Below are 22,379 nucleotides of genomic sequence, written 5' to 3' on the forward strand. Positions count from 1 at the left end.
AGCGTAAATCTGTGGTGGCTAATTATCACAGGTGAATGAGGAGTAATAATGGTCCAGTACGCGACTGTCATGCAAATGAAAGATAGGAGGTGAGGCAGAGGAAACCAACTTTCCTACAACTACAGTCAAAGACTGATCAGGAAACAGGATAACAGATGAAGACGAAGTTTAAAGAGAGAGAGCGAGAGTAAATGTAGATGTTCCAGAGGTACAGGTCAGTGAGAAGGTCATTGTTAGGCCTTAAGTGATAAATGTAATGTCTGCACATACGAGAGGACATAGAGGTGAATGTCAGACATAAGCGGTAACAGATTACATACGATAAACTATCCCTGTGTTTATTCTCTTACATGCTGTCTGATTTTAGGGACACCATGAACCATATTAAACCTGCATTACAATTACTCCATTACAAGGTTATAAATGTTGATTTAAGGGAAGAGAAAAGGTGAGTAGATTATGCAGAGAGATAGTGATGTTGCTTTTAAACTGAGGGGAAAGTCATAAAGAATTCAAAAAAACAAACAACAAACAAGGTGTTTGTAAAATATTATATCTTAAAGGTATGGTTCACCCAAAAATGAAAATTCTGTCGTCATTTACTCATTCCCTAGATGTTCCAAAATGGTCTAAATAATGTTCTGCAGAACACAAAAAGGGATATTTAGAAGAATGTTCTGGGGCACTGTTGACTTTTATAGATGGGGAAAACTACGTATTCATTCAGTACATTCAACCAATGACACTCTGACAGAGATCACAATCAAACCCTATTGGCTCATGTATCTCTGAAGCTGCACTGTCTTTGCTTGAGACAGTAATGAATGAGAAATATCCTTCAAAAAGACTGTATAACATTTCTTCAATAATGCACATTACATACTTGGTTCGATCTTTAGCATGTCATTCAATCTTTTACTTCGTCCTATGTCGTCCTACGAAGTATCGTTACACCCCTAGTTGTAATGTTATGCCATACGGGACAGGGGGAACCGTGCATCCATTAACGGTGTCAGTGGGGCTAGAACCACCTTGCGTTGCTTGGGTTGAAGTGTGATGTCACTGAGCTACCAGCAAAGCAGGTTTTGTCCAGGCTGCAGCCACTAATCTGCATGAGGTAATTGACACAGGAAGTGGGGTTCAGAGGACTTGTCCAATGGAGGATAATAAAAAATTGGCCAGTGGTGTGGAAAGAATAAGTCAATTGCTGTGGTTGAGACGGATGGACACAGCATTGCCTGCCAGATGACCTTGTAACAATGCGACACACACCAAGGTCTGATCAACCTGCAGTGGGCCTCCCTTGACTGAGGGTGTCTTGTGATAAAGGGCTTAAACTCCCAATGAGGCTGAGGTGCACAACTGACGGTATGTCTCATTGATGGGAACCTTACAAAAGGCATTATCAGCAACAACTTACCAAAAGGCATCTTTCACCAAGGATAATGGATGTGATGAAAGTAGATTGGACACAACTCACGAGATGTCTCTCTGATAATAGCGAGGAAAGGTTAGTATAAATGCTATGTATTTCTATAATCATTTATCCCCCAAACACAGAGGATGCCTACCAGATGAACCCAGTGAAACCTCCTTTTCTCTATACATATTCTTGACTGCTCCCCCTGTCATGCGTAAGGCGTGAGAAATGTCCTATTGGGCAATTCAACCGCTGAAATAGTGGGATTATAACACTAAGTTCTATTAAGCGATTCGTTTGGGGGTTTTTACATTGAAAGAAGATTCAGCAGCAGTGAATCTGAATGGCAGTGAAGGAACACAGACCTGACCCTGTTTTAGTTTTAAACAGAAAAGTGCTGGAAGAGTCATAAACTGGTACAGTAATAGATCTTTGTGACCAGTTAAACACGTTTGTGTGTTCTGTGGGTTTATAGTGACACACACAAAAATCATCTGCATACTTTTCATTCAAAACATGACTCCCTGAGCAGTTGGTGGCAGTGGTGGTACCATAGCAATGATTTCAGCCACGGGAGATATTTTATGAGGTCATTTGTGCCTGAAAGGATTCAAGCTCAATCCATCAATATACAGAAGAGCATCTGGGCCGACCATGAGGGTTACGATTCATACAGGGAAACAGCGCCCTGCATGCGCCGCTCCGTACTGAGCAACCTTTAAAGGCATTGTCTGGAAAATCGAACATGATTGACTCTGTAATTCAACAAACCTAAAAAGAAAAAGAGGCAAGGAGCGCTAAATAAGGATGATTAAAATGGAAAAATGGTGGAACCCTAAAGGTCTTTTTTGCTGCCATGAAACTCAAAAATCAAAATTGAGTTCTCAGCTATGTTTTATTTTAGAAATACCTTGGTCAAAGACAATTCTCCCAAATTTCTAGGAGAAAAAATGACAAAAATGTAGGATCTTCATTATGCGTAAAATGACAATGCATTCGCAAATCTAAGATCTTATTGTCATTCGTCCTAGGCATTTAGCAGGTGCTTTTATCCGATTTACAATAGTGAGGAAAACAATAAAGCAATTCATCAATTAAAGGGAGAAAATTATACGAAGTGATAAAAGAAGTTGTCAAGCTCAAACAGTGTTAGGCAATACCTGCTGAAAGAGAGAGAATGTTTAATGCTTTTTTTAAAGGAAAGAGCATTACAGCTTTACTTTAGTACAATACAATTCTAATTTTGTTAACAAATGGTACAATTGATCACAATCCTCACGTAAACTAAAATGATAGAGCTACAGTGTAAACAGCAAAGATCAAATTATTTGATTTTGAAGGAATTTAATGAGAAATGTGTGCTTAAAATGAAACCTCAGACTATTTTATATTGTAACATATTAGTCTGAGATTCTATAGATGGTTTCAGCAGCAACAACAAAAACAAACATTATGTGGCGCAAACCTAATTTCCCGTGGACCTCCACAAAGAATCAACAACTGTTGAGTAGTTTTCATTCAATTTAATACAGTCAATATACAATAAAATGTTAGTATAAATTAATTTCTATATAAATGAAATATTAAATAAGTTGTTATATTGTAACCAAACACAAACCAGAGGTTGACTTTGGGTCAGGCGCATGTGTCCGCACAGTTTAAAGAACATTTTTCTCCTATTCTAACTAAGTTTGCCTGCAGTAAAATCTTAATTTGCTTTTCATAGTATCTCATTACTGTCTATGAGAAACAATTGAGACATCAAAGAGATTTCCTTCACAATTTCTTTTTCAAACATGAGAGAATGTAAAGAAAGCATGACTTTGGGCGAAACATGAGATAGAAAGATAAGGTGACAGTGAAAGAGAAAATAAGAAAATATGTGAAGGCCACCGGGAGCACAGAAGGAGAACAGGCAGGGCGTGCGGCACCTCATTAATCATGTGTCAAAACACACACACACACACACACACATATAAACACATACATATGCCATGAGCTTGAAACCTTTAAGTGATCTCTGCTTATACACAAGATCCCTGTAACACAGCTCTGAAGAAAAACACAGGTGACCTTTTGATTCACGGCCGTCTAGACTGATAAATATGACGGATAGCTTTGATCAATCATTTCTTTCAAAGTATTTGACATTGAGCTGAGGCACACACAGCATCCGATTTTCTGCAGAAAACAACAAAATGATGCTAACAGAGAACGACGCCCATTTACTTCCCATAGCACAGACATGCAAAGCATTCTAGAGCTTACAGTGTGTTTATTACAAACACACACACACACACACACAAAATCTCTCGCGCGCCCTATACCCCAGCAGTTCAGACAATGCCCCACAACTGAACTCTGAAGGACTAATATATGGATACTGTATATGTGTGTCAGTAATGGTCTCCCTCTTGGCAGTGAAAATAGAAAGGGGTCTTGCTTTGCTTAACACCAAACCTCAAGCATCTGGATCTCGCTTTAACATTACCAATTTATAACGCTGTCTGCTTTACACAGGCCATTCACTCCCACAGTCAATACATCGTAAAGCAGGGACAATCAAATCCTACCTCAGAGGCCTGCCGTGCCTTAAGTTTTTAGTTGCAGCTCTGTATTGAATTTACTGAGTGCGGCAATCGATTCACTTCAAGTGCTGCCACCGGCCCGGCCGCCGGATCACAGGCTGTTATTGCTGCAGCTGGCAGGCCATTGTGACAACAAACGGCTCGTAATAATAACAAAACTAGCATGCTCTTCTGCATTCACTCTTCTGTTCTGCAAACTCCTGGTTCGATCATTCAAAAAGTAAAAGAAAATGTCATTTGTGAAGCTTTTCCTTCTGTTTATACCACTGTACCAATTAACAGGCTCCACGGCACTGTTTTTGACAAACGTCTCCATTAATACAACTGCACGTATGTTCATGTATTTGTTGTTTGCTGGCATCCTCACAGTTCCGAGGTAAGACGTCTTCAATGGAAAACCAGATCAAAGCAGCTTTAAACTTTGGTGTTCTCGTGCCAATCAGTGTGCATTGTGTTTTCTGTGGAGAATCACATCAATCACTTTTCATGGGATTGAGCAGAATACATTTTCTCCTGCCATGTCAAAATACATGCTTTGTGACTCATTAAGACGTCTCTGTCAACTATAGGGATGGGTCAGGATTTTCGTTTATTCTTAATCTTTTGTTAAGGCTGATAGTGTTGAGGTTTATTTAGATTTTTGGCAGCACTTCAAAGGGGATGAAAATAGTAAACCTGAATTTCTTTGCCAGTGGCATTACCTCACGGAAGTCTAAAAACTAAAAACAGGGTTTTGTAAACCGCTCAAATGATTACGGTATTAACATTTTTCAAAAGTTTAGGTTGCCTTATTCTTTATTGCTATTTTATTTCACCATTTAGAGTAAAGTGTAAACTCATCGAAACATTAAAAGCACCAAAAACATTTGACATACATATTCATATTCACATAATGAAGAACTCTATTGTCATTTTAGATATTTTAGAAGTTTTTGTTAAAAAAACTTCTAAAATAAGTGTACAAATATTGTCCAAAAAGTGTACAAATATTCGGAGTAAAGGATTTGAGCATCTGTGAGGCAAAGCATCGTGAAAAAGTTCGATGGTAAGTTTTTCCTCTTTCATGAATCTGACGTTTTTTTGTCTCTGCATTTTCAAAAAGGGACTTTCGTTTTTTTAAATTGACTTGTTATTGGTTCCGCAGGAAAGTTCGATTGTTGCTGATTGTCCGCCATTCTCCCTGCATTGACAAAGCGGACCTCTGCTTGAACAGGGTCCGAGGTGGTATACAAAATATGTTGGCTGAAAATGTACACATGACCAGTCACAGTGTTCGGCCAGAACTTTTTTTGGTCCTACGCCTTCCACAGAAGAAATATATCATTATAAAAATATGATTTGACCACTATACTACATGATCAGGATGTAAAGAGATTTCCAACCAATATGACAACATGTTTCTCGACAGGATCAACCACCCTGCCTTTAACTATAATATGTAAAAACGTACCCTTGCTATCTTATCAACAACTTGAAATGTTTTTAAAAAGTTATTGAAAATGCTTTCAAACTGAATTGAATGAGTTCTCATCTATGGGCTGATATTGGGTGCATTTTTGTCATTATTCAGTCATTATTTAGTGATTGTTTAGTAAATGTTTTAATAAAACAGTTTTTACAGACATAATGACAGACATTTATGTGATTAATATGCGTTTTTGTCTACAAATGTATTTGAACATTCAGGTATACAAGGATTTTTAAGATCTTTCAAGTCAAGTGACCTTAAACTTTTGACTGATATATAACGCATCCTAACATAATAAAAGCCACTTCAGATACCGTTTCTGTAGCAAATCTGCAATGTGAAACACATTTGCAATAAACCAAGAAAATTGGAAGAGCTAGCGAACAGTTTAGTACCAGAAGAACAATAGCAAGGGTAATGGAACAGTTTGTTCTTTACACTATCCAGGTCTCAGATGCAATTTTTAAACATTGAATCAGCCACTTAAGTAAAGGATTTCAGCATATGTGAGGCAAAGCAAACCCTCAAGCTCTGTCACCACAAATAAAACCTTCTGTCACAAACAGAAACCAGTAGGTCCATGGCGCTGAACAAACTCAATCTTATGTCTAAACTGAAAGGTGCTAAAATCCTAAAACCTGCCGGGTAGGGGTAAATGTATGAAATCTTGAGGTGTAACCCCCTGAGAGAATATTGAGTTGTGTTTGGTTGACCACACATTTATTTCATTGAAACATCTCAAGAGCCCCTTGCTGAGAAAAATGTAATAGCTGTATACGATAGTACAGGAAAGGCAGTGTAAGTGTGGTATTGCTTGACTTGAAAAATATTTTTCATCTGCAGAACACAACATTGTTAACATCTTTCAAAATCACAGCGTTGTGGGCTATGCTATAGGTTACGGTGAAATAGTGTGAAACAGACAGTGGATTCTGCTGCGACATGATGAAACACTATTGCAAAGTTTCATCACATCAAGAGATGAAACTCCACCTTAACCTAAGTGCAATGTGAAACACCAGGAGGCGACTCAGGGAGCCATGCTCAGCCTGTCATTTGCCCATAAGTTGCCATCACTTTGAAGAAGAAACTCTGTCATCGCACCGTAAAATGACGTTCTTTTTTCGGCAGGAGGGCCACAATCACGGCACGGTATTGGCACCCTGATTTAGAAGCATGGCGGTATCATTTCCATTGCGAAAGAGAGAGAGAGAGACCTACTATTGCGTGGAAAGCCTGAGAAGGCTATGTGGGTTAAGTGGAGCTAGTGATGGTGGAAATGAAAGCGAGAGGAAGGGCCATAAAGTCGAGAGACAGAGAGCAGGGAGGGAGCGGTAAATAATACACAGGCTTAAAGTGTGTTCTGTATTGGCTGCTGTATAGAAAGGAAGACCGGGGACTGAACGCTGACTGCATACAGCTGACTCAGACAGAAGAGCACTAGAGGAGAATGGGAACATTCAGCTGCAGATGACACAGAAGCTGAAGTGAAGTAGAAATTGAGGTGCTGGTAACAAGTGAGGTGTCAACAGTAGCAGCAGCAGTGCTACTCGTGACTATCGGCAGTAACGGTGGCAGTAATGGTAAGGCTGTAACTTTAGTAAAAAGCAGGGCTAAAGTTAGCAATCGTATAACAATAAGGTTAAAGGTTGTATGAGTAGTGGGAGCAATGCAGATAACCACATTAACAGTCTTTAAAGACAGATAATAGTAACATTAGCATTAAAATACTCATCATAAATAATCTATAGGCCGGTTTTGCATCTGTTTTATATTTAGCCTCAAAGTTCCAGTGAGTATTAGCCCCGTCAGTTGGTAATAGCTAGAATTTCAAAACTAGGTGCAGGCGGCAGATCCTTTTCCTATCTAGAGCCTAAACTTTGGAACAGTCTTCCCCTGCTCTGTCCCGGAGGCAGGCAAACTCTGTCTGATATTTGACCTGTGTTTTGACTTGCATAACCTTGTATGTTTTGCTTATAGTCAAGCACCTCCCCCCTCCTTGGGTGGGTCAGTGCATTATTCAGCCTCCCTTCTTCCCCCCATCGGGAGAAGAATAGGCATTCCGTCCATCAGTAAGCACTTCCTTTGTGGTTATGTCCACAATAATCGTTATCATGTCCACAATATTTATTTAGTAAAAATTATATATACAATTTTTTAGTTAGAAATAGAAATTGCATGTCATCGTGTGGTAATAAACAAAACAATGTGAAAAGAGTGATGAAGCTTGTGCAAGCTATCGGCATCTGTATTATTTTCATATGATGATAACTACAAGGACTTTTATCTGGATATGCAGTGTAATCATGGTATTTGCCTGCATTTAAAGAAAACATATCTTTATTGTTCTTAATAAGGTTTTATTTTTAAACAATATTAAAAAGTATTTTGAGCATTTCAGAAACAAAATGAACATCAATCCACAAATAAATGATTACTTTAATAAATAAGGATCTAAATAGACAGCTGGCACATCATGGGTGTGTTAAACAACCTATGAGCAAAGCTTGCATTTTTGACTTTCTCTACTGTATTTTAACCCATTGATGGAAATAAGCTTCATTATTATTACCATGATGAACTGGAATACAGGCACAATTCTAATGCAAGCCTTAGGTGACAGTGGCAAAGAACCAAAACTGACGTTAAAGAACTTTGGGAGAAACAAACTGGCTCAAGTGGAAGTTCTACTATGGCTGGTGCTAATGCCAACCTACCGCAGTAATCCTTTGAACAATGGTGTGTAAAGCAGAGGTGCAGCTGTAACCCAGTGCATTAACAGTGTGTAAGTGTTGCGATCCAGTGATGTGTCAAACAAAAACAGCAATTGAATGGTACCGTACTTGTGGTGAAGCTGGGAGGTGTACAGGTACAGCTCCTTCCACACCAGGCAGCACTGGATACAATCATTCAGAACCTGTTTGCTGGAGATCACGTAACCCTGGAAGATCCTGTCCAGAGAGATCTCTCTACAGCACAGACGGATGATCTCATTACTCATCTGCCAAAAAGAAAAAACAGCACGTGAACACCTTATAAACACATACAGATATACAGTATAGATGAACCCCGCACAGATCTAGGAATGAATCTGTCTTTGTGTGTATTTATACAGCATGACTAGATGTTCGCTTTCATAACTGTGAAGATTAGCGCATGAATGTTTGATGAGAGACCGCCGTTGACCGAACTAAAGCAAGCACAGACAGGTGTGTGCGCTAATGTGCTCTGCATTCAGGTGTAGATTAACCTTGGGTATGAACTTTGCTGTGAATAAGACAGGCTTTGCTCAAATTTGTTAAAACCCCAGCTTTTGTGCCCGATGTCACTCAGACACGTATGTCTTACAAAACACAGAGGTCGGTGTATAGAAACGAGCAAAAATACAACGAAGAGAGTGTAACAAAGCCAGCAAAAGAGGAAGAAGAAAAGTGTAATTATGAAGGATGAGGTGTACAGTGGAGGATGTGAAATGACAGATTGCTTTTCATTACTTTGATCAGTAGTTAAATCCGACAGCGAACACCAGAGCTGAAACCAGCTTGTGTGTGTGTCTGAGAGAGAGAAATAAAAAGACTACGTGTATGTTTGTGAAAGAAAAGCATGAAAGAGAGAAATTAAAGATGTGTGTGTGTGCTTCAGTCACCCTGATTATAGCGCCAGGCAAATTCCGGGTTTAATGAAGGAAGCACAAAACAAGAGGAAATTAAATTGCTATGTAAATGACTCAAAATTCTCATGTAAGCAAAAGGTTAAGAGAGCCACAGAATTAAACAGCTTATGAGTTTATAATGTTTTTTTTTTCCATTCCTGTAAATGAAGACAACACACGCCCCACGTCTCGGGAGATTTCCAAGGCCTTGTACAATCAGACTGTCACTGCAGCTCTCGAAAATCAGCAGGCAGAGGAGCGTCTTACCTCTGGTGCGGAAAAAAAAAACGTCGCCGTCGTCTTTCATTGGGGAGCTGAAAGTAAGATTTGCTGGACGTAGGAGGTAAGAATAGATGACAGGCACTGAGCTTTAAGAAACCCCAGCAGATGGTGTTTTATATCAGGCTACAGACAGAAGGAAGCAGACAGCTTGTAGAGCCACGGATCTCATGTACAAAATAACAATGAGGATGCCGGTCTTGATACACTGGCAACAATTATTACAAATTATTCCACTGAAGGCCTTATGTATTTGAACTCACTCTTTCCCTCTTGTTCTTTCGTTCGGTATTAAACAGAACAGCATGCCGGAGTCAAAAGTCTGTGTCCCCCAGCGTTGGCTGATTGGAAAATGATATTAAATCCAATGTAGGCTCTACCAGCTCCGAGAAATAGGACGGGGGAAAAGACAAACCAAAAACAAATAAAGAAATGCTAAAGCCCCGAGGGGGAGGCAAGGGAAGGTGGTTGTGACGCACATGTACAAACATACCCGCAAAAACGCACAACCACAAACGTCGTGACTCAGATGCCCTCTGATTGGAAATTATTAGCTGGAAACCGATTCGAGAAAGCAAGTTCTGGTCCATCTCTTTTCACTCTACCTTCTCTATTTCTCCACTTCCTAACTGCAAGCACAATGAAATGTTTCCCTGCTAAAATAATCCGTTTTCTTTTGATTTTATGCCATGGAACGTCGGCCTTCAACGGAAAAGGACAACAAATATTGGGGCCCATTTCATCTTCATTAAACACAAGCCGCCACATGTAGCCAATGACAACAAAACGCAGGCTGGACTTTTTGGACCATTTCTGCGTATACGGGCGTTGTTACAACTCACCGTAAAACACTGATTTGAGAACAGTTTTCTCAATTCACAAAAAAATGCTTAGTTTAAAATTCGGTAGGGGTAGTTGATCTCCAATCCTTGAGGTCTGTGAACCAGGTACAAAGATCCAAGTCACTGAGTATTAATGGAGCTTAACAGGCAATTTGTACTCATAGTACATTCATGCCACAGTGAAATTGCCATGAGAAAAACGGCATATTATTCCATAGAATAGCAATAAAAAACATTAAACTTCCACAGAGCGTTTTTCAGTTGCAGGAATCTTTCACTCAAGTTGAAAGAAATGAAACGTTCCAATAGGACTGGTAGTGAAAAATGCTCGTAAACTGGGAAAAGCACTTTTCCATTGCAGCTGAAACAGAAACGTTTAACTTATTTTAACAAAAGGTTTTCTACAAGCGCCAGAGAACCATTCAATCAGATAGTTGACAGTATAAAAACAAGTCTAGAGAGCTCACCTGACTGAATTGCGGGTTAAAGAAACACTTCACCCAAAAAAGAATATTTAATAGGATCTTCCGTTTGTGTTCCGCAAAAAACAAGAGCATACGTTTTTGGAAATACGTGACGGTGCGTACATGACAGCACTTTTATTATTGGGTGAACTACTCTATTAAGACTGCCTGAAGAATTAAAGTGGTGAATGAACAGATGTTCAGGGACTAAGGGAAGGGGTGAGGGATATGTCTGTGATTCTAGTGGGGGGGTAGTACTGTAATCACCACTAGAGCTTTGAGACTTTAAATTAACTTGACCAACAGGAAGACGTTTAACTTTAAAGGGACAGTTCACCCCAAAATTTTACACATGTCATCATTTGCTCAGAGTTGTTTCAAAGCTTTGTTCGATAAACACAGAGAAAGATATTTGGAAGAATACTTGTAACCAAGCCGTTCTTGGCCACCGGAGTGCCCCAGAACTGTTTGCTTTCCTACATTCTTCATAATATCTTTGTAGTGAGGTAGGCGGGACGAGAGCCGGGATTGGAGGCCGGTCAGCTGTACGCGTCTCATATCACGGAGGAGATCGGGAGCATAAGAGGACGTCAGTCAGTGAGAGAGGACCAGGTCCTCTTATGCTCCCGATCTCCTCCGTGATACGAGGCCGGTGCGCGTACAGCTGACCGGCCTCCAATCCCGGCTCTCGTCCTGCCAACCTCACTACAATCTTCTTTTGTGTTTTACAGAACAAAGACATTTATAAAGCAATTTTATGGTTGTCAATGGTGGCCAAGAACTGTTTGGTTATAAGCATTCTTCCAAATATCTTTCTCTATGTTCATTAGAACAAAGAAATGTATACAGATTTACAAATTTGGAACAATTCAAGGATGAGTAAAGGATGACAGCATTTTAATTTTTGGGTCGAACTGTCCCTTTAACACGTTTCTTCAGAGCAGATTACCGTTGCGCTAATTCTGCCTATGCAGGTCGAAGGTACAAACTCTGACCTCGCAGAACTAAAACGGCCTTTTGGAGAACAACAGCAGAGCCAATGTGAGCATTTCGACGTGCACTCACAACCTCACCCCTCAGGAAACAATTAGAGCAAATGTTTTTGTAGCAGTTCCATTTGCCTTGATGTGTTTTCAAAAAAGAGAATGATAGAGAAGAAAAAAGAAAAATGAAAAAAAGAAAGAATCAAAGTGGCAGTGGTACCGTGTGATTCCTGCAGAGAAAGGGTCACGGCGTAATTACAGAAGGTTAAACGCTTTCCCTGACGCTCTCAATAAGTGAGGGATGGAAATAAAAATCAAGTGAAGCGATGCAAGCGGCAGCGTGGACGCAGGGCCCCGCTCCTCTGATCTGAAAAACACGTGTTACATGTGCTGAGGGACTGCGGTTGATGGCTTATCGGTGCGACCGAGTCCACGGCAATTCGAACTTTGATGTGCCGGAAGCGGGGGTGGGGAGGGATTTAATATGATTGTACAGGTTTGCTGGTTCTTCTGGGATGTGTGTGTGTGGATTGATTTTAGGGAAACCTCTGAGCATGCAAGCTCAGCTAATTCCTAGAAAACTATGCAGGACTGCATTGATCCATGAGTCCAGACAGGAAGAGTGGGCAGCTGTTGTGCATAATAATATCAAGGTGTAATGGATTTTTTTTATAAGACTTTTTTTATAACTCTTTGTTATAAGAGTATTGAAAACCTATTCACTCATGTCATGTTTTATAGAAGTGACACATAATGTACATACTGTACAATGGCGATACAGCACAATAGGCGGTACTGCACAGCTGGCATTTGTAGATTAACAAAAAATAATCATGTGATATAAAGAGATTACATACATGTACCATGCTATTTAATGCACAACATGTGTGTCACAGGTGCTCTAAACATTTACATGTAGGCATTTGGCAGACGCTTTTATCCAAAGCGACTTACATTGCATTATCCTATACATTTTACATAGGAATCTGCAATCCCCTGGGATCGAACCCACAACCTTGCGTTGAGCTACAGGAAAGTTTTTAAACAGTAAAACCCAGTCAGCAGAACAGAGGTCCTAAAGTGACATAAGCAACATCATTAATTTTAAAAATTACCTCTGGCCTAAAGTGTAATATAAATAAGATGTAATGTTGACTGAAGACATGGAGGTAAAAGCAAACAGAGGTACCTTTCCGAACAGGGCGGTGATCCTATCACGGGTATTGTAGTAGCTGGAGTTGACCCATATCACACGGATGAGTTTGATGATGTGAGCAAGTTTAGGTGCAATCTCACAAGGTTTGAGTCGAGCCAGCTCCTCACACGGCTCTTTCAGCAGGGACAGGAAAGAGATGTTCGATTGGGCCTGCAAAGAACAATCCTGGGGAGAACCAAACAAAACAAATCTGCATTGATTTTTATGTTATTAAAATTTCTGGTTCATGAGTTCATGAGTAACAAAATCGAGGTCTAGTCGGTTTGCTCAGACAAAGAGCCATTACACAGCAATAATATCTCTTTAGGGGCTTTCGCAACACGTAGTTAAAAGTAACTCATCTATCTAGCCACCATGATGGTCCCCCAGAAACTATAATTTTCCCGTTTAGTCTTTTTCCTGGATGCATTCGCCCTGGCAAGCGCAGTATATAGAACTATGCAAATAACTGGAGACACTGAAGTACGCAGTTATCAGAGCTGTGTTTTTGTTTTCTTTCGGGGATGTTTTGTGATAACGGATAGAATGTAGAAGTCAGCCTCTTGGTTCAACTTCCATTGTTGAATGCCGTCATTCACAACAGCGGCTGTTACGGGCAGTGAACAGCCACACAGCTGAGTCTACAACTTTCCTATCACAATGAGTTCTACCACAGAAGGTCAAACAGTTTAATTGTTTCACATTACTAGTTATCACATTTATTTTTCTGAAGCGTTGGAAATTGTACCAAATGAAAGAAATCAGATGCAGCAGCCCTGCCCAATATTAAGTTTAAGGTATAACAATAAAAAAGAATGTCGCTCTCTTGCTGATGCAGGAGCAGAATCCTCCATTTAAACTCCATCCCAAGTCATTATAAGAACAACCATAAAACTGGTCTGAAATCAGTGTTAAAGGGCAATGAGAGTGTGACACCGAACGCTGAAGTATGGCTGACAGACATGCTCCGTCTCCCGTTTAAATGAGAAGCCGGACCGGCTCGTAATCGGCGAACCTGAATGCGATACGGCCTCATTTCCGAGAGGTGAGAAGAAGCCGTGCAGAAGCTGCATATAAATCATCAACAGCCAGCGAATGTTCTTGTTCAGGCCATTACCCCTTGGTTCAATTCCTGCTATGTAGCCCCACACATATTTCCGTACGCCCGTGGACACGCGCACACTTACGCGCTCAGATGTACCTGGATGTGCTTGGCTAGTTTACTGAATTGTGGGACGTAGAAAGAGTTGCAGAGCCGCAAAATCTCCAGTGTGTGACAGACTCCTGGTTTCTGCAGCTGCTGACTAATGCTGGCCAGGTCGGCAAAGCGGCTCTTCCAGAAAGAGATCTCCTCCAGAGGACCCGAGCTGTCTCCCATCTCGCCCATCTCCTGAGCGTTCAATACTTCTCTTATTTGACGTGTCCAGTGGATCATCACCACTGAGGGAAAAGAGAAAAGATTGTTTGAGGTGCTTAAAAGGGTCTGACATTAGACTTGCATGGAATCTGTGGCCACACAATTCTGCAAAAAGAATTACAGAACAAAATAGCTCCAAAGTTTCTCGTTTGTGTTGGATCATTAAATAAGTTGTCAGTGCTTCTCTATCCTTGTTTTTGGCCTCCATTTAACATATTAACAAGATTAGTTCACTCAACAATAAGAAGTATGCCATCACCCTCGTGTTTAAAGAGATCGATTTGTCGTTATTGACTCATTCTCATGTCGTTCCACAAATTAAGATTTTGATGAATACCAAGAGCATTCTGACCCCACCCCATAGACAGCAACACAACTACCACCTTTAAGGTGCAGAAAGGGGGTAAAGACATTGCCCCACTGTATTTGATAATTTTATCACTTCAAAAATCATCTTTAAGCATTCATAAGTAAATGTAAAAGTTTTTTTCCTGTTATAAAAATCTTTATGCCATAAAATGACTGGAATGTAACTCTACACCCTTGCTTTATTTAGTACTGTATATGCGGATTCATGAATATACAAATCAGTCCCCGCCTTCATTCAATCGCATGAGCTCGGACTGATCATAAGTACATTAATGCCTCATTATTGAAAAAGGGGTGTGGCCTTGAGTGTGATCTTAGACCACAAAATTAGCTGTAAACCTCAACTAAAACATGTTATTATACGGCTCATTTGAAATAGATTCTGATTGGCCAGTCGCGACATTCCAGGGATTGTTATTTTCAAATAAAAGCCGCTCAAAACTAATAACACCCTGTAACCCGGATGTTGCAAATCATTTTGAGAGGAGCAGTTTTATATTACACTAAAATTAATTATGAATATGTCTTTCAATAAAATATATGACATTATATTTACAAATTATTAAACCAATGTGCCTGTTTGCGACGTTTGAAAGTCATTTCTTACTTTAAAACCGAAAGTAAATGACTTTCCTCGCAGAAGATCTACATTCGGTAAAAATTAGCTAATAAAATATTTCAAATTCACATTTTATGTAAATGTTTTTCTCATGTGGCAAGTAGCTGTGAAAAAAGCGGGATAATAATAACAAGCAGCCGGCTGTTATCGCGAAATAAGCCCCTTTAGTGTGATGCAGGACTGTCGGGTCTTATTTCTGAGATAACAACCGACTGCATGTACATTATCCCTTACTTAAAGCTAAATTGGCATCGAGGTCAAGACATAGATTGAATAATAAGTCAATGTATGTCTTGTATAATACACTCATGTTACCGTATCTCAGTTACTGTGTAGACATTTGGGGGAATACTTATTAAACTTATAAAGTCACATGGATTTGGTGAAATTTAAGACGGCACAAGTTATGTTTAAAGCAAGACATAATCTGCTTCCGGAAAATTTACAAAAAATGTTTTTTTGTAGGAAAGGCTGGGTGGGTATAACTTGATTTAACTTTAAAAAACTTAAAATAAGAACAACTTTAAAAAGTATGTGTATTTCCATTTGTGGAGTAAGGTGTTAAAACAATGAAAGGTTATTTATTTGAAAGATATATAAAAATATAAATGTGGTAAATGTGAAATGTTGATATTATTTTGTCTGATTAAAATGTAGGCGATGTTGCATTGCGATATATTTGTTGTTTTCATTTTTTGAGAATTTTTGTATAGACTCAAGGTATTGGAACTATGAGGATGTGTAAAATGGGGCAGGAAATGAATAAGCTTTTGCTTCTTCCTGCACCTTTCGGACATACTTACATTTTGTCGCAGATTCCTGTTATGTACTTTGTTTTGTTACACGGCAACATAGACTCCGTGCATGTATACTTGTTCTAAATAAATAAATATGATATGAAAGTACTCATGGTTAACGACCTGAACAATGACCAGGTAATATATTATTAAGCCATCTGAAGCCATGCAGTATTAAAGTTTTTCAGCGCCAACAACATAAACAAACATTATGTGGCACGACCTTAACTTCGGGTATACCTCCGAAAATACCTCCCTGTAGGGAGTAGATTATTTTATTATAATTCATATAAACAAAAAATAAATATATAAATTGTTACATTATATAGACCAATAAACAAACGTGGACCGGAAGTTAACTTTGGGCCAGGCGTGTGTGTCTGATGAAACCGTCTATCGCTCTTTACACATTAAAATCATCACCGGAGGTGTGATCTTTTATCCAAAAGTAAAAGTAAACTTTTTCTCTCTGTACAGGACCAATCCGCCGCACATGTGCAACGTCCAGACGCGCAGTTTTTGTTTTGTTATGCCCTTGTTGACTGTTTGCATGGTACAAACGGTCAGCTGTAGGTCTGGTGGTTAGAGAGTTGGGCTTGTGATCAGAAGTACAGCTTTTAATAATGTCTGAAATATATTTGTATAACCTGAAATTATTGTGTAGCCTATTTAATATTTATTTCGCACTGATAAGAAAGAAAAGTGAGCTGGCGGCACCCATCTACATTGATGTTAAAGGGAGAGTAACCGAGATAGCCGTCATGGGAATTATGTTGGTTTTAGGTTCTGAATTTGGGTTTCGAAAGCTTTGTGATTAATCGTTCAGCCCTACCGACTATATTTACTTATTTTTTTCAATCATTGGAAAGCTTCTCAGCTGTATGTCCACATTTAAAAAATTGTCTGTGAACTACTCCGATGTATCCCAAAGGGAAAAAAGCACTTGGAGGACAAACAGTCCTTTCTCTGCGGCCTGCTGCAAAAAAAATCATGAGTGGGGTATCCATCATACTGTGTCGTGAACTTACTTTTCAAAAAAGCTAGCTCTTTATTCACCAACACCTCTCTAGAATGAAAGTGCCCCCGGCCTGTCCCTTTAACCCTGGACCCCTCCCCAACCGCCAAATTTAATAAAGACTCCTTTAACTGTCCTAGAGCAGCATGGCAGTATTGAATTGAATTAGCCCTTTATTTTGCCCTTCAGCTGTGGTTTCTGTGTAAATCACGCTCACGGGCTTGAACCACAGACTGTCACGGTAGATGTAATTTCCTGTATATGGCGTCTTATGTACTGTTCACACTGTTCATTCTTCACGGCTTACTCCATCAGCAAATATTCAAGCCCTTACCCTTTTACACACACAAACACACACACAAGCACAGATGCATGCAAACACACGAGCACAGTCTTACTCTCCAGCCTCTGCACTAGATACTTGTTCTTGAAGGCTTCCTCTGGGCGGTGCTGCAGGGCCTCCAGAGGAACATATAGCACTGTGCTGCCCAGCAGTTGAGATCTGCTGTCTGAAAAAAAGAACAAAATTAAATTAGTAATAGCCATCCTTACCCATGTTCCCCCTCTGCAACATCATGTATAGCTACAGCATCTCTGGTGGACAACTTTAAAGGTGATTTTCACAACATTTAGTTTTTTTGTAACCTCAGATTCCAGAGTTTTTAAGTAATTGTAACTCAGCCAAATATCCTAAACCATAAATCAATAGAAAGCTTATTTCTTCAGCTTTCAGGTGATCAAAAATGTACCCTTATGACTGTTTTTTTGGTCAAGGATCACATTTGTGTTCCACAGAAGAGTCATATACACGTTTTGAGTGGCATACAGTAAGGGTGCATAAATTGTGAATTACTTTTTATTTTTGGGGTGAACTTGCCTGTAGGTCTCCTGCTTCTTAAATAAGTACTTTCTTGAAAAAGAAACATTGGTAATCGCACAAGCATCTCCTTAAAGATCTCAACAATGTCTCAAAACGAGTCTGAATATTTTAATGTGAAAATATCAGTTATAATCTGAGCTGGGCTGAATTATACAGCTTTCTTTTACTGCATGTCGAAATTTCTCTCTATTTTTATGAGCCCAAAAGAGTTATTGGAGATACATCTGAGACTCATCTGAGGAACACAACTAAGACCTCAATAAAGTCTTTTGAGCATTGAAAGAGCAACCACTGAGCAGCAATAAGTTTTTTCTCCGAGGTCATCACATCTATCATATCGCTCTCCATTTCTTCCTGCTGTGGACAGCAAATGCACGTTATAATGCTGTGCATGCTGTTGAAATGAATCAACATGAGAACATAAAATAGAAAGACAATAAAACTTTACAACTACACTTTTATGATTGTGTGGCACATGTGAGCAGTCACAAATAATTTTACGACTGCTGTTCGTTTTCTTTGGTGCCTTTTCCAGCACCCGTGGCTCCCTCGATGCTGGACATCAAAACGGCCGTTACTGCAACCACTTTAATGGCCGTTTAAAGACAGAAAGACAGATAAAAGGATAGTGGAGATCCGTCAAATAAAATTGTTGAGCGAAAAGCCTGATGGAAGGAGAACGAGGAGAGAGAGCAAGATACAAAACAGAGTGCAGAGCGTATTGAGAGATGAAAAGATTAAACGGAACAAGGCCATTATGCACGAGAATCTGTGTCTACGGTTCTGAAGACTTGAGGCTGAGTGTAGGAACACAATGACGGCATTTGATTGGCCTTTACGGCGAGAACAAAGACAAACCAACGCGATACACCAGAGAAAAAATAATGAGACATCAAAAAACACAGCAGCTAGTGAATGCTGGCTAAAAAGTTAAAAATCTGTGCATGTATTTTCTGTTTTTTTTTGCTTTGTTAATGTAGGAGTGGGTCTGTATCTACTCTCTATGAATTCCCTCCAAAATTGTTCTGCTTTGGTAAATGATGAAGATGAATCAGCGTAGCTTTACCTCATCATGTGAGAATGAACATAGCTTACATTGTTAGTTTATGTAAGGATGTCTGAAATCAATATACCAGGGACACTTCCTCACTTCATTCTTTTTCTAGCTAAATCATCTCTGGAATACATCACTTACCAGCTGAATACATCATCAGCAGCCACTGAAGAGCACTTAGTGACTTCACAGTGATTGCTTAGCTGAATTAAAACAGATCCATGGCAACTTTGTGTATTGAATTTGAATCGCCTGCCATGTTGTTCCATCTACATGGCCTCGAAATGTATTTTTTGGCCTCCGGGCCTACTGCCTTGAACAACATCTACAGAATGACGCACTAAACGGAGAGAGAAAGAAAGAGAACCGAGAGGCGAATTGTTAAAATTGCCAAGAGGCTTTCTGATTACCCGGGAGCACTGTTCCAGTGCCTTTTCTCAGGTAAGAAGGGCCTGTGATTGGTCGGCGTGTTATTTCTGTTTAGTCAGAGTCGTGCTGCTCAGGGTGATGTGGGTGTGCTGATTGGACTGATGAGCATAATAATTGAACCATCACGGTGCTCCACTGTGCCAGGTGATTACCTCTGAATGGCTGCGAGCTCAATCTGAGTGAAAGAAAAAAACCCACAAAAGCACTGATTCTGAATCAGATATGCCCTGGAAGTTGATGGAGACTGAGATCATAACAAAAAAGCAGAAATCTGATCCCAGGTCAGAAATGCTTGCCTAATGCGAGAGAAACATATGAGAAGGTGGCCTCCGGCTGCAATATGGGTTGCGAGGAAAGATCAATAGCCTGAACGTGAATCGAAATGAGCTACAGAATAAAGCTACAAAAGTTAAAGTTGCATTTCCTGAAGGAAATACCAGTGCGGAACAAGAGAAGTGTTCAAATTTAAGGTAAGGCTTTGGTTAGGCTAGAACACAAAAATCGACATATAATGTGATGTCTTACAAGTGTAAATGCAGCTATTGTATGCATGGAAGACAAGACCAATCACAACTGAATAAGCATATCAAACATATCAAAAGTGTGAAAAGTGAGGTACACTGGCTGAAAGCTACACCTACAAGAGGGTTTATAGAAAAAAAAATGAAATGAAGTCTGCATTAAGATGTTACACAAAGCTCGTAAGTACGGTAAGCATTTTCTTGCGTCCAGTAGCCTTGACCTCATCTTTGAGCGCTTTTCCACCGCCGCGCCGAACCATTGTAAGCACAGTCTGAAACGGTTACAGTTATGATTCAATGTGAGCCTGAATCATACACGGAGAGGAATGATTCAGCAACGAGTGCGATTCGAAGCGATGGTGGAAATCTCCATTTAGTTTTTTCACCTGAACAATCTCAAGCCTCATCACGTGAGTTATTTAGGTTTGATGCTTCAATAGATTTTTGTCATATAATGCAAACTGTGAATGTGTTATAGAAGAAGATGTTTTCTCAACAAATCAGGTAGGCTAGCCTTAAAAGGGCTACTTCACCCAAAAATGAAAATTCCATCATCATTTATTCACCCTTAGATTGTTCCAGACCTCTATACATTTTTATATACTGAAAACGGAAGCTCGACGTCAACGTTTATAGCGCTGCCAATATGGATATTTCTCATAAACAAACGCATCGCTTCGCTTCAGTAGACCTTTGTTAAGACCAAGGAGCGGTGTCGAGCAGTTCTTCGATTGATGGATGCACTTTTTGGAGCTTCAAAAACCTACTGCTTGAAAGTAAAAGGATACGCGGTATTATAACCTTTGACTGCATTATTCTTCAAAAAGAAAACCGTATTCAGTTAGGATGCCTTGAGGGTGAGTAAAAACTTTTGACTTGCCAGTGAAATAGCCTTTTAAAGGTATAGTTCACCCAAATATCAAAATTCTTTCATTATTTACTCATAATTTACCCTGATCCCATCCCACATGTATATGATTATCAGTGTTATATTAAATGATATCCTCATAACGTATATGCCATAAGGAAAAAAATCTTTATTAGGAAATGATCTAATAATAGAAAATAATGAGAGAGTTTTCACTTTTAGGTCAACTATTCCTTTAATCCAACATTTATAATCTAGTATAATTCAAATATTGAAGAGCTAAACTAATACATTTAAAAATTGCGTCAGATTCTAGATCCCTGGTTCCAAACAAACGACATGTATAGTAAGTGTATTCACAGAAGTTTATTACGTTATGTTCTGTGGAGGTCCTTCAATAGATGGCAAGTTGTCATTACCTGTAACGTTGGTAACGAAGCGGTGCAAGTTTACAAAGTAGTTGTTCTTGGTGCTCTCCTGCCAGGTGGTGCTGAGAGTGACCTGAGGGCCGTGAATACCGTTCATCAACCTGAGAAGACTCTCTAAAGCCCCTCCTTTTATAGAGCCGAATTGCACCGAGCTTTCAAAACTCTCCTCCGTGATTATACTGTCCTCTGCTCGAATGAAGTAGGACATCTGCTCCACCACCTGGGGGGGGGCAAGAGAAAAGGAAGATGGATAGGATGGGATTGGAAGCATAGGAAGTGGTAAATCATATTTTGAGCTTTAATGGATCACCAGCGGTCGTCACACACAGTTGGATAATGAGATCTTTGGTATCCTGGCATGTCACCAGATGCATTGGAAATGAACGTTGCATGAAGAATAAACCTATTCAGAAATCTCTGCGTGTTCCTTCATTAAACTGAAGCTTAAAATACCATTATAAAAAACAAGCACGCTCGAACCCCTGAATAATCTTCATAGTCTTTATGACACAAAAGGCTCTGATTGGGACGCTAAATGTCACATCTCAAAATAGACCTGCGGCGTACCTGAGCTGGCATGGTGCAGTCCACGCGTGGGCCGGTGGAAGGGTCATGGTAGACAATGAGAAGCCTAACGGAAGGATCTGAGATGAATGTATCCAAGGCTCGCTCATTTTCATCTGTCCATGACTCCTTTGATATGCCGTTCAGCGCTAAGTACTTTTTAAATGTTTCTTTCTAGAGGAAAAAATGATTAATTAAATACAACATTATAATATCTAGACTGATATACAGAAGAAAGCATTTATACTCCTCCAGAAGGGCACACGTGTTTGTATATGGGCCGTTGACAACAATGTGTCCTATGGTTTGAAAATGTAGAAAACCAACTGTTAATAATATATTCTTTTATATTATTAATATTGATATTTTTAGAGAGATTTATCCTCATTGTTAATTTTTTGCTCTCACATAATAGGATACATTTATTTGTCAACTACCCATAAACCTTGTAATACAATGTCAATATTTATATGTACAAAATATACATGTATTATTACTCATGATAAATTAAACTTGCATGCTTATAT

At 39.5% G+C, this 22,379-nt stretch overlaps 1 protein-coding gene across 1 annotated transcript in view; it reads right to left on the reverse strand.

Annotated features, from left to right (window-relative positions):
• Positions 1-21,882, reverse strand: part of dnah2 (dynein, axonemal, heavy chain 2) — a gene marked incomplete at its 3' end in the record, with an annotated part of 134,062 nt that extends 112,180 nt beyond the window's left edge. The window contains exons 1-6 of the mRNA XM_079449974.1: positions 21,856-21,882; positions 21,280-21,508; positions 17,507-17,617; positions 14,093-14,331; positions 12,886-13,077; positions 8,320-8,477 (exon numbers count right to left, since the gene is read on the reverse strand). Of these exons, the coding sequence (XP_079306100.1) occupies positions 8,320-8,477; positions 12,886-13,077; positions 14,093-14,331; positions 17,507-17,617; positions 21,280-21,508; positions 21,856-21,867 (941 nt within the window). The 5' untranslated portion in view covers positions 21,868-21,882. The remainder of the gene's footprint in view (positions 1-8,319; positions 8,478-12,885; positions 13,078-14,092; positions 14,332-17,506; positions 17,618-21,279; positions 21,509-21,855) is intronic.
• Positions 21,883-22,379: the final 497 nt, after the last annotated feature.

The sequence above is a fragment of the Barbatula barbatula genome (assembly GCF_947034865.1).
Source record: "Barbatula barbatula genome assembly, chromosome: 1".
Taxonomy (NCBI): domain Eukaryota; kingdom Metazoa; phylum Chordata; class Actinopteri; order Cypriniformes; family Nemacheilidae; genus Barbatula; species Barbatula barbatula.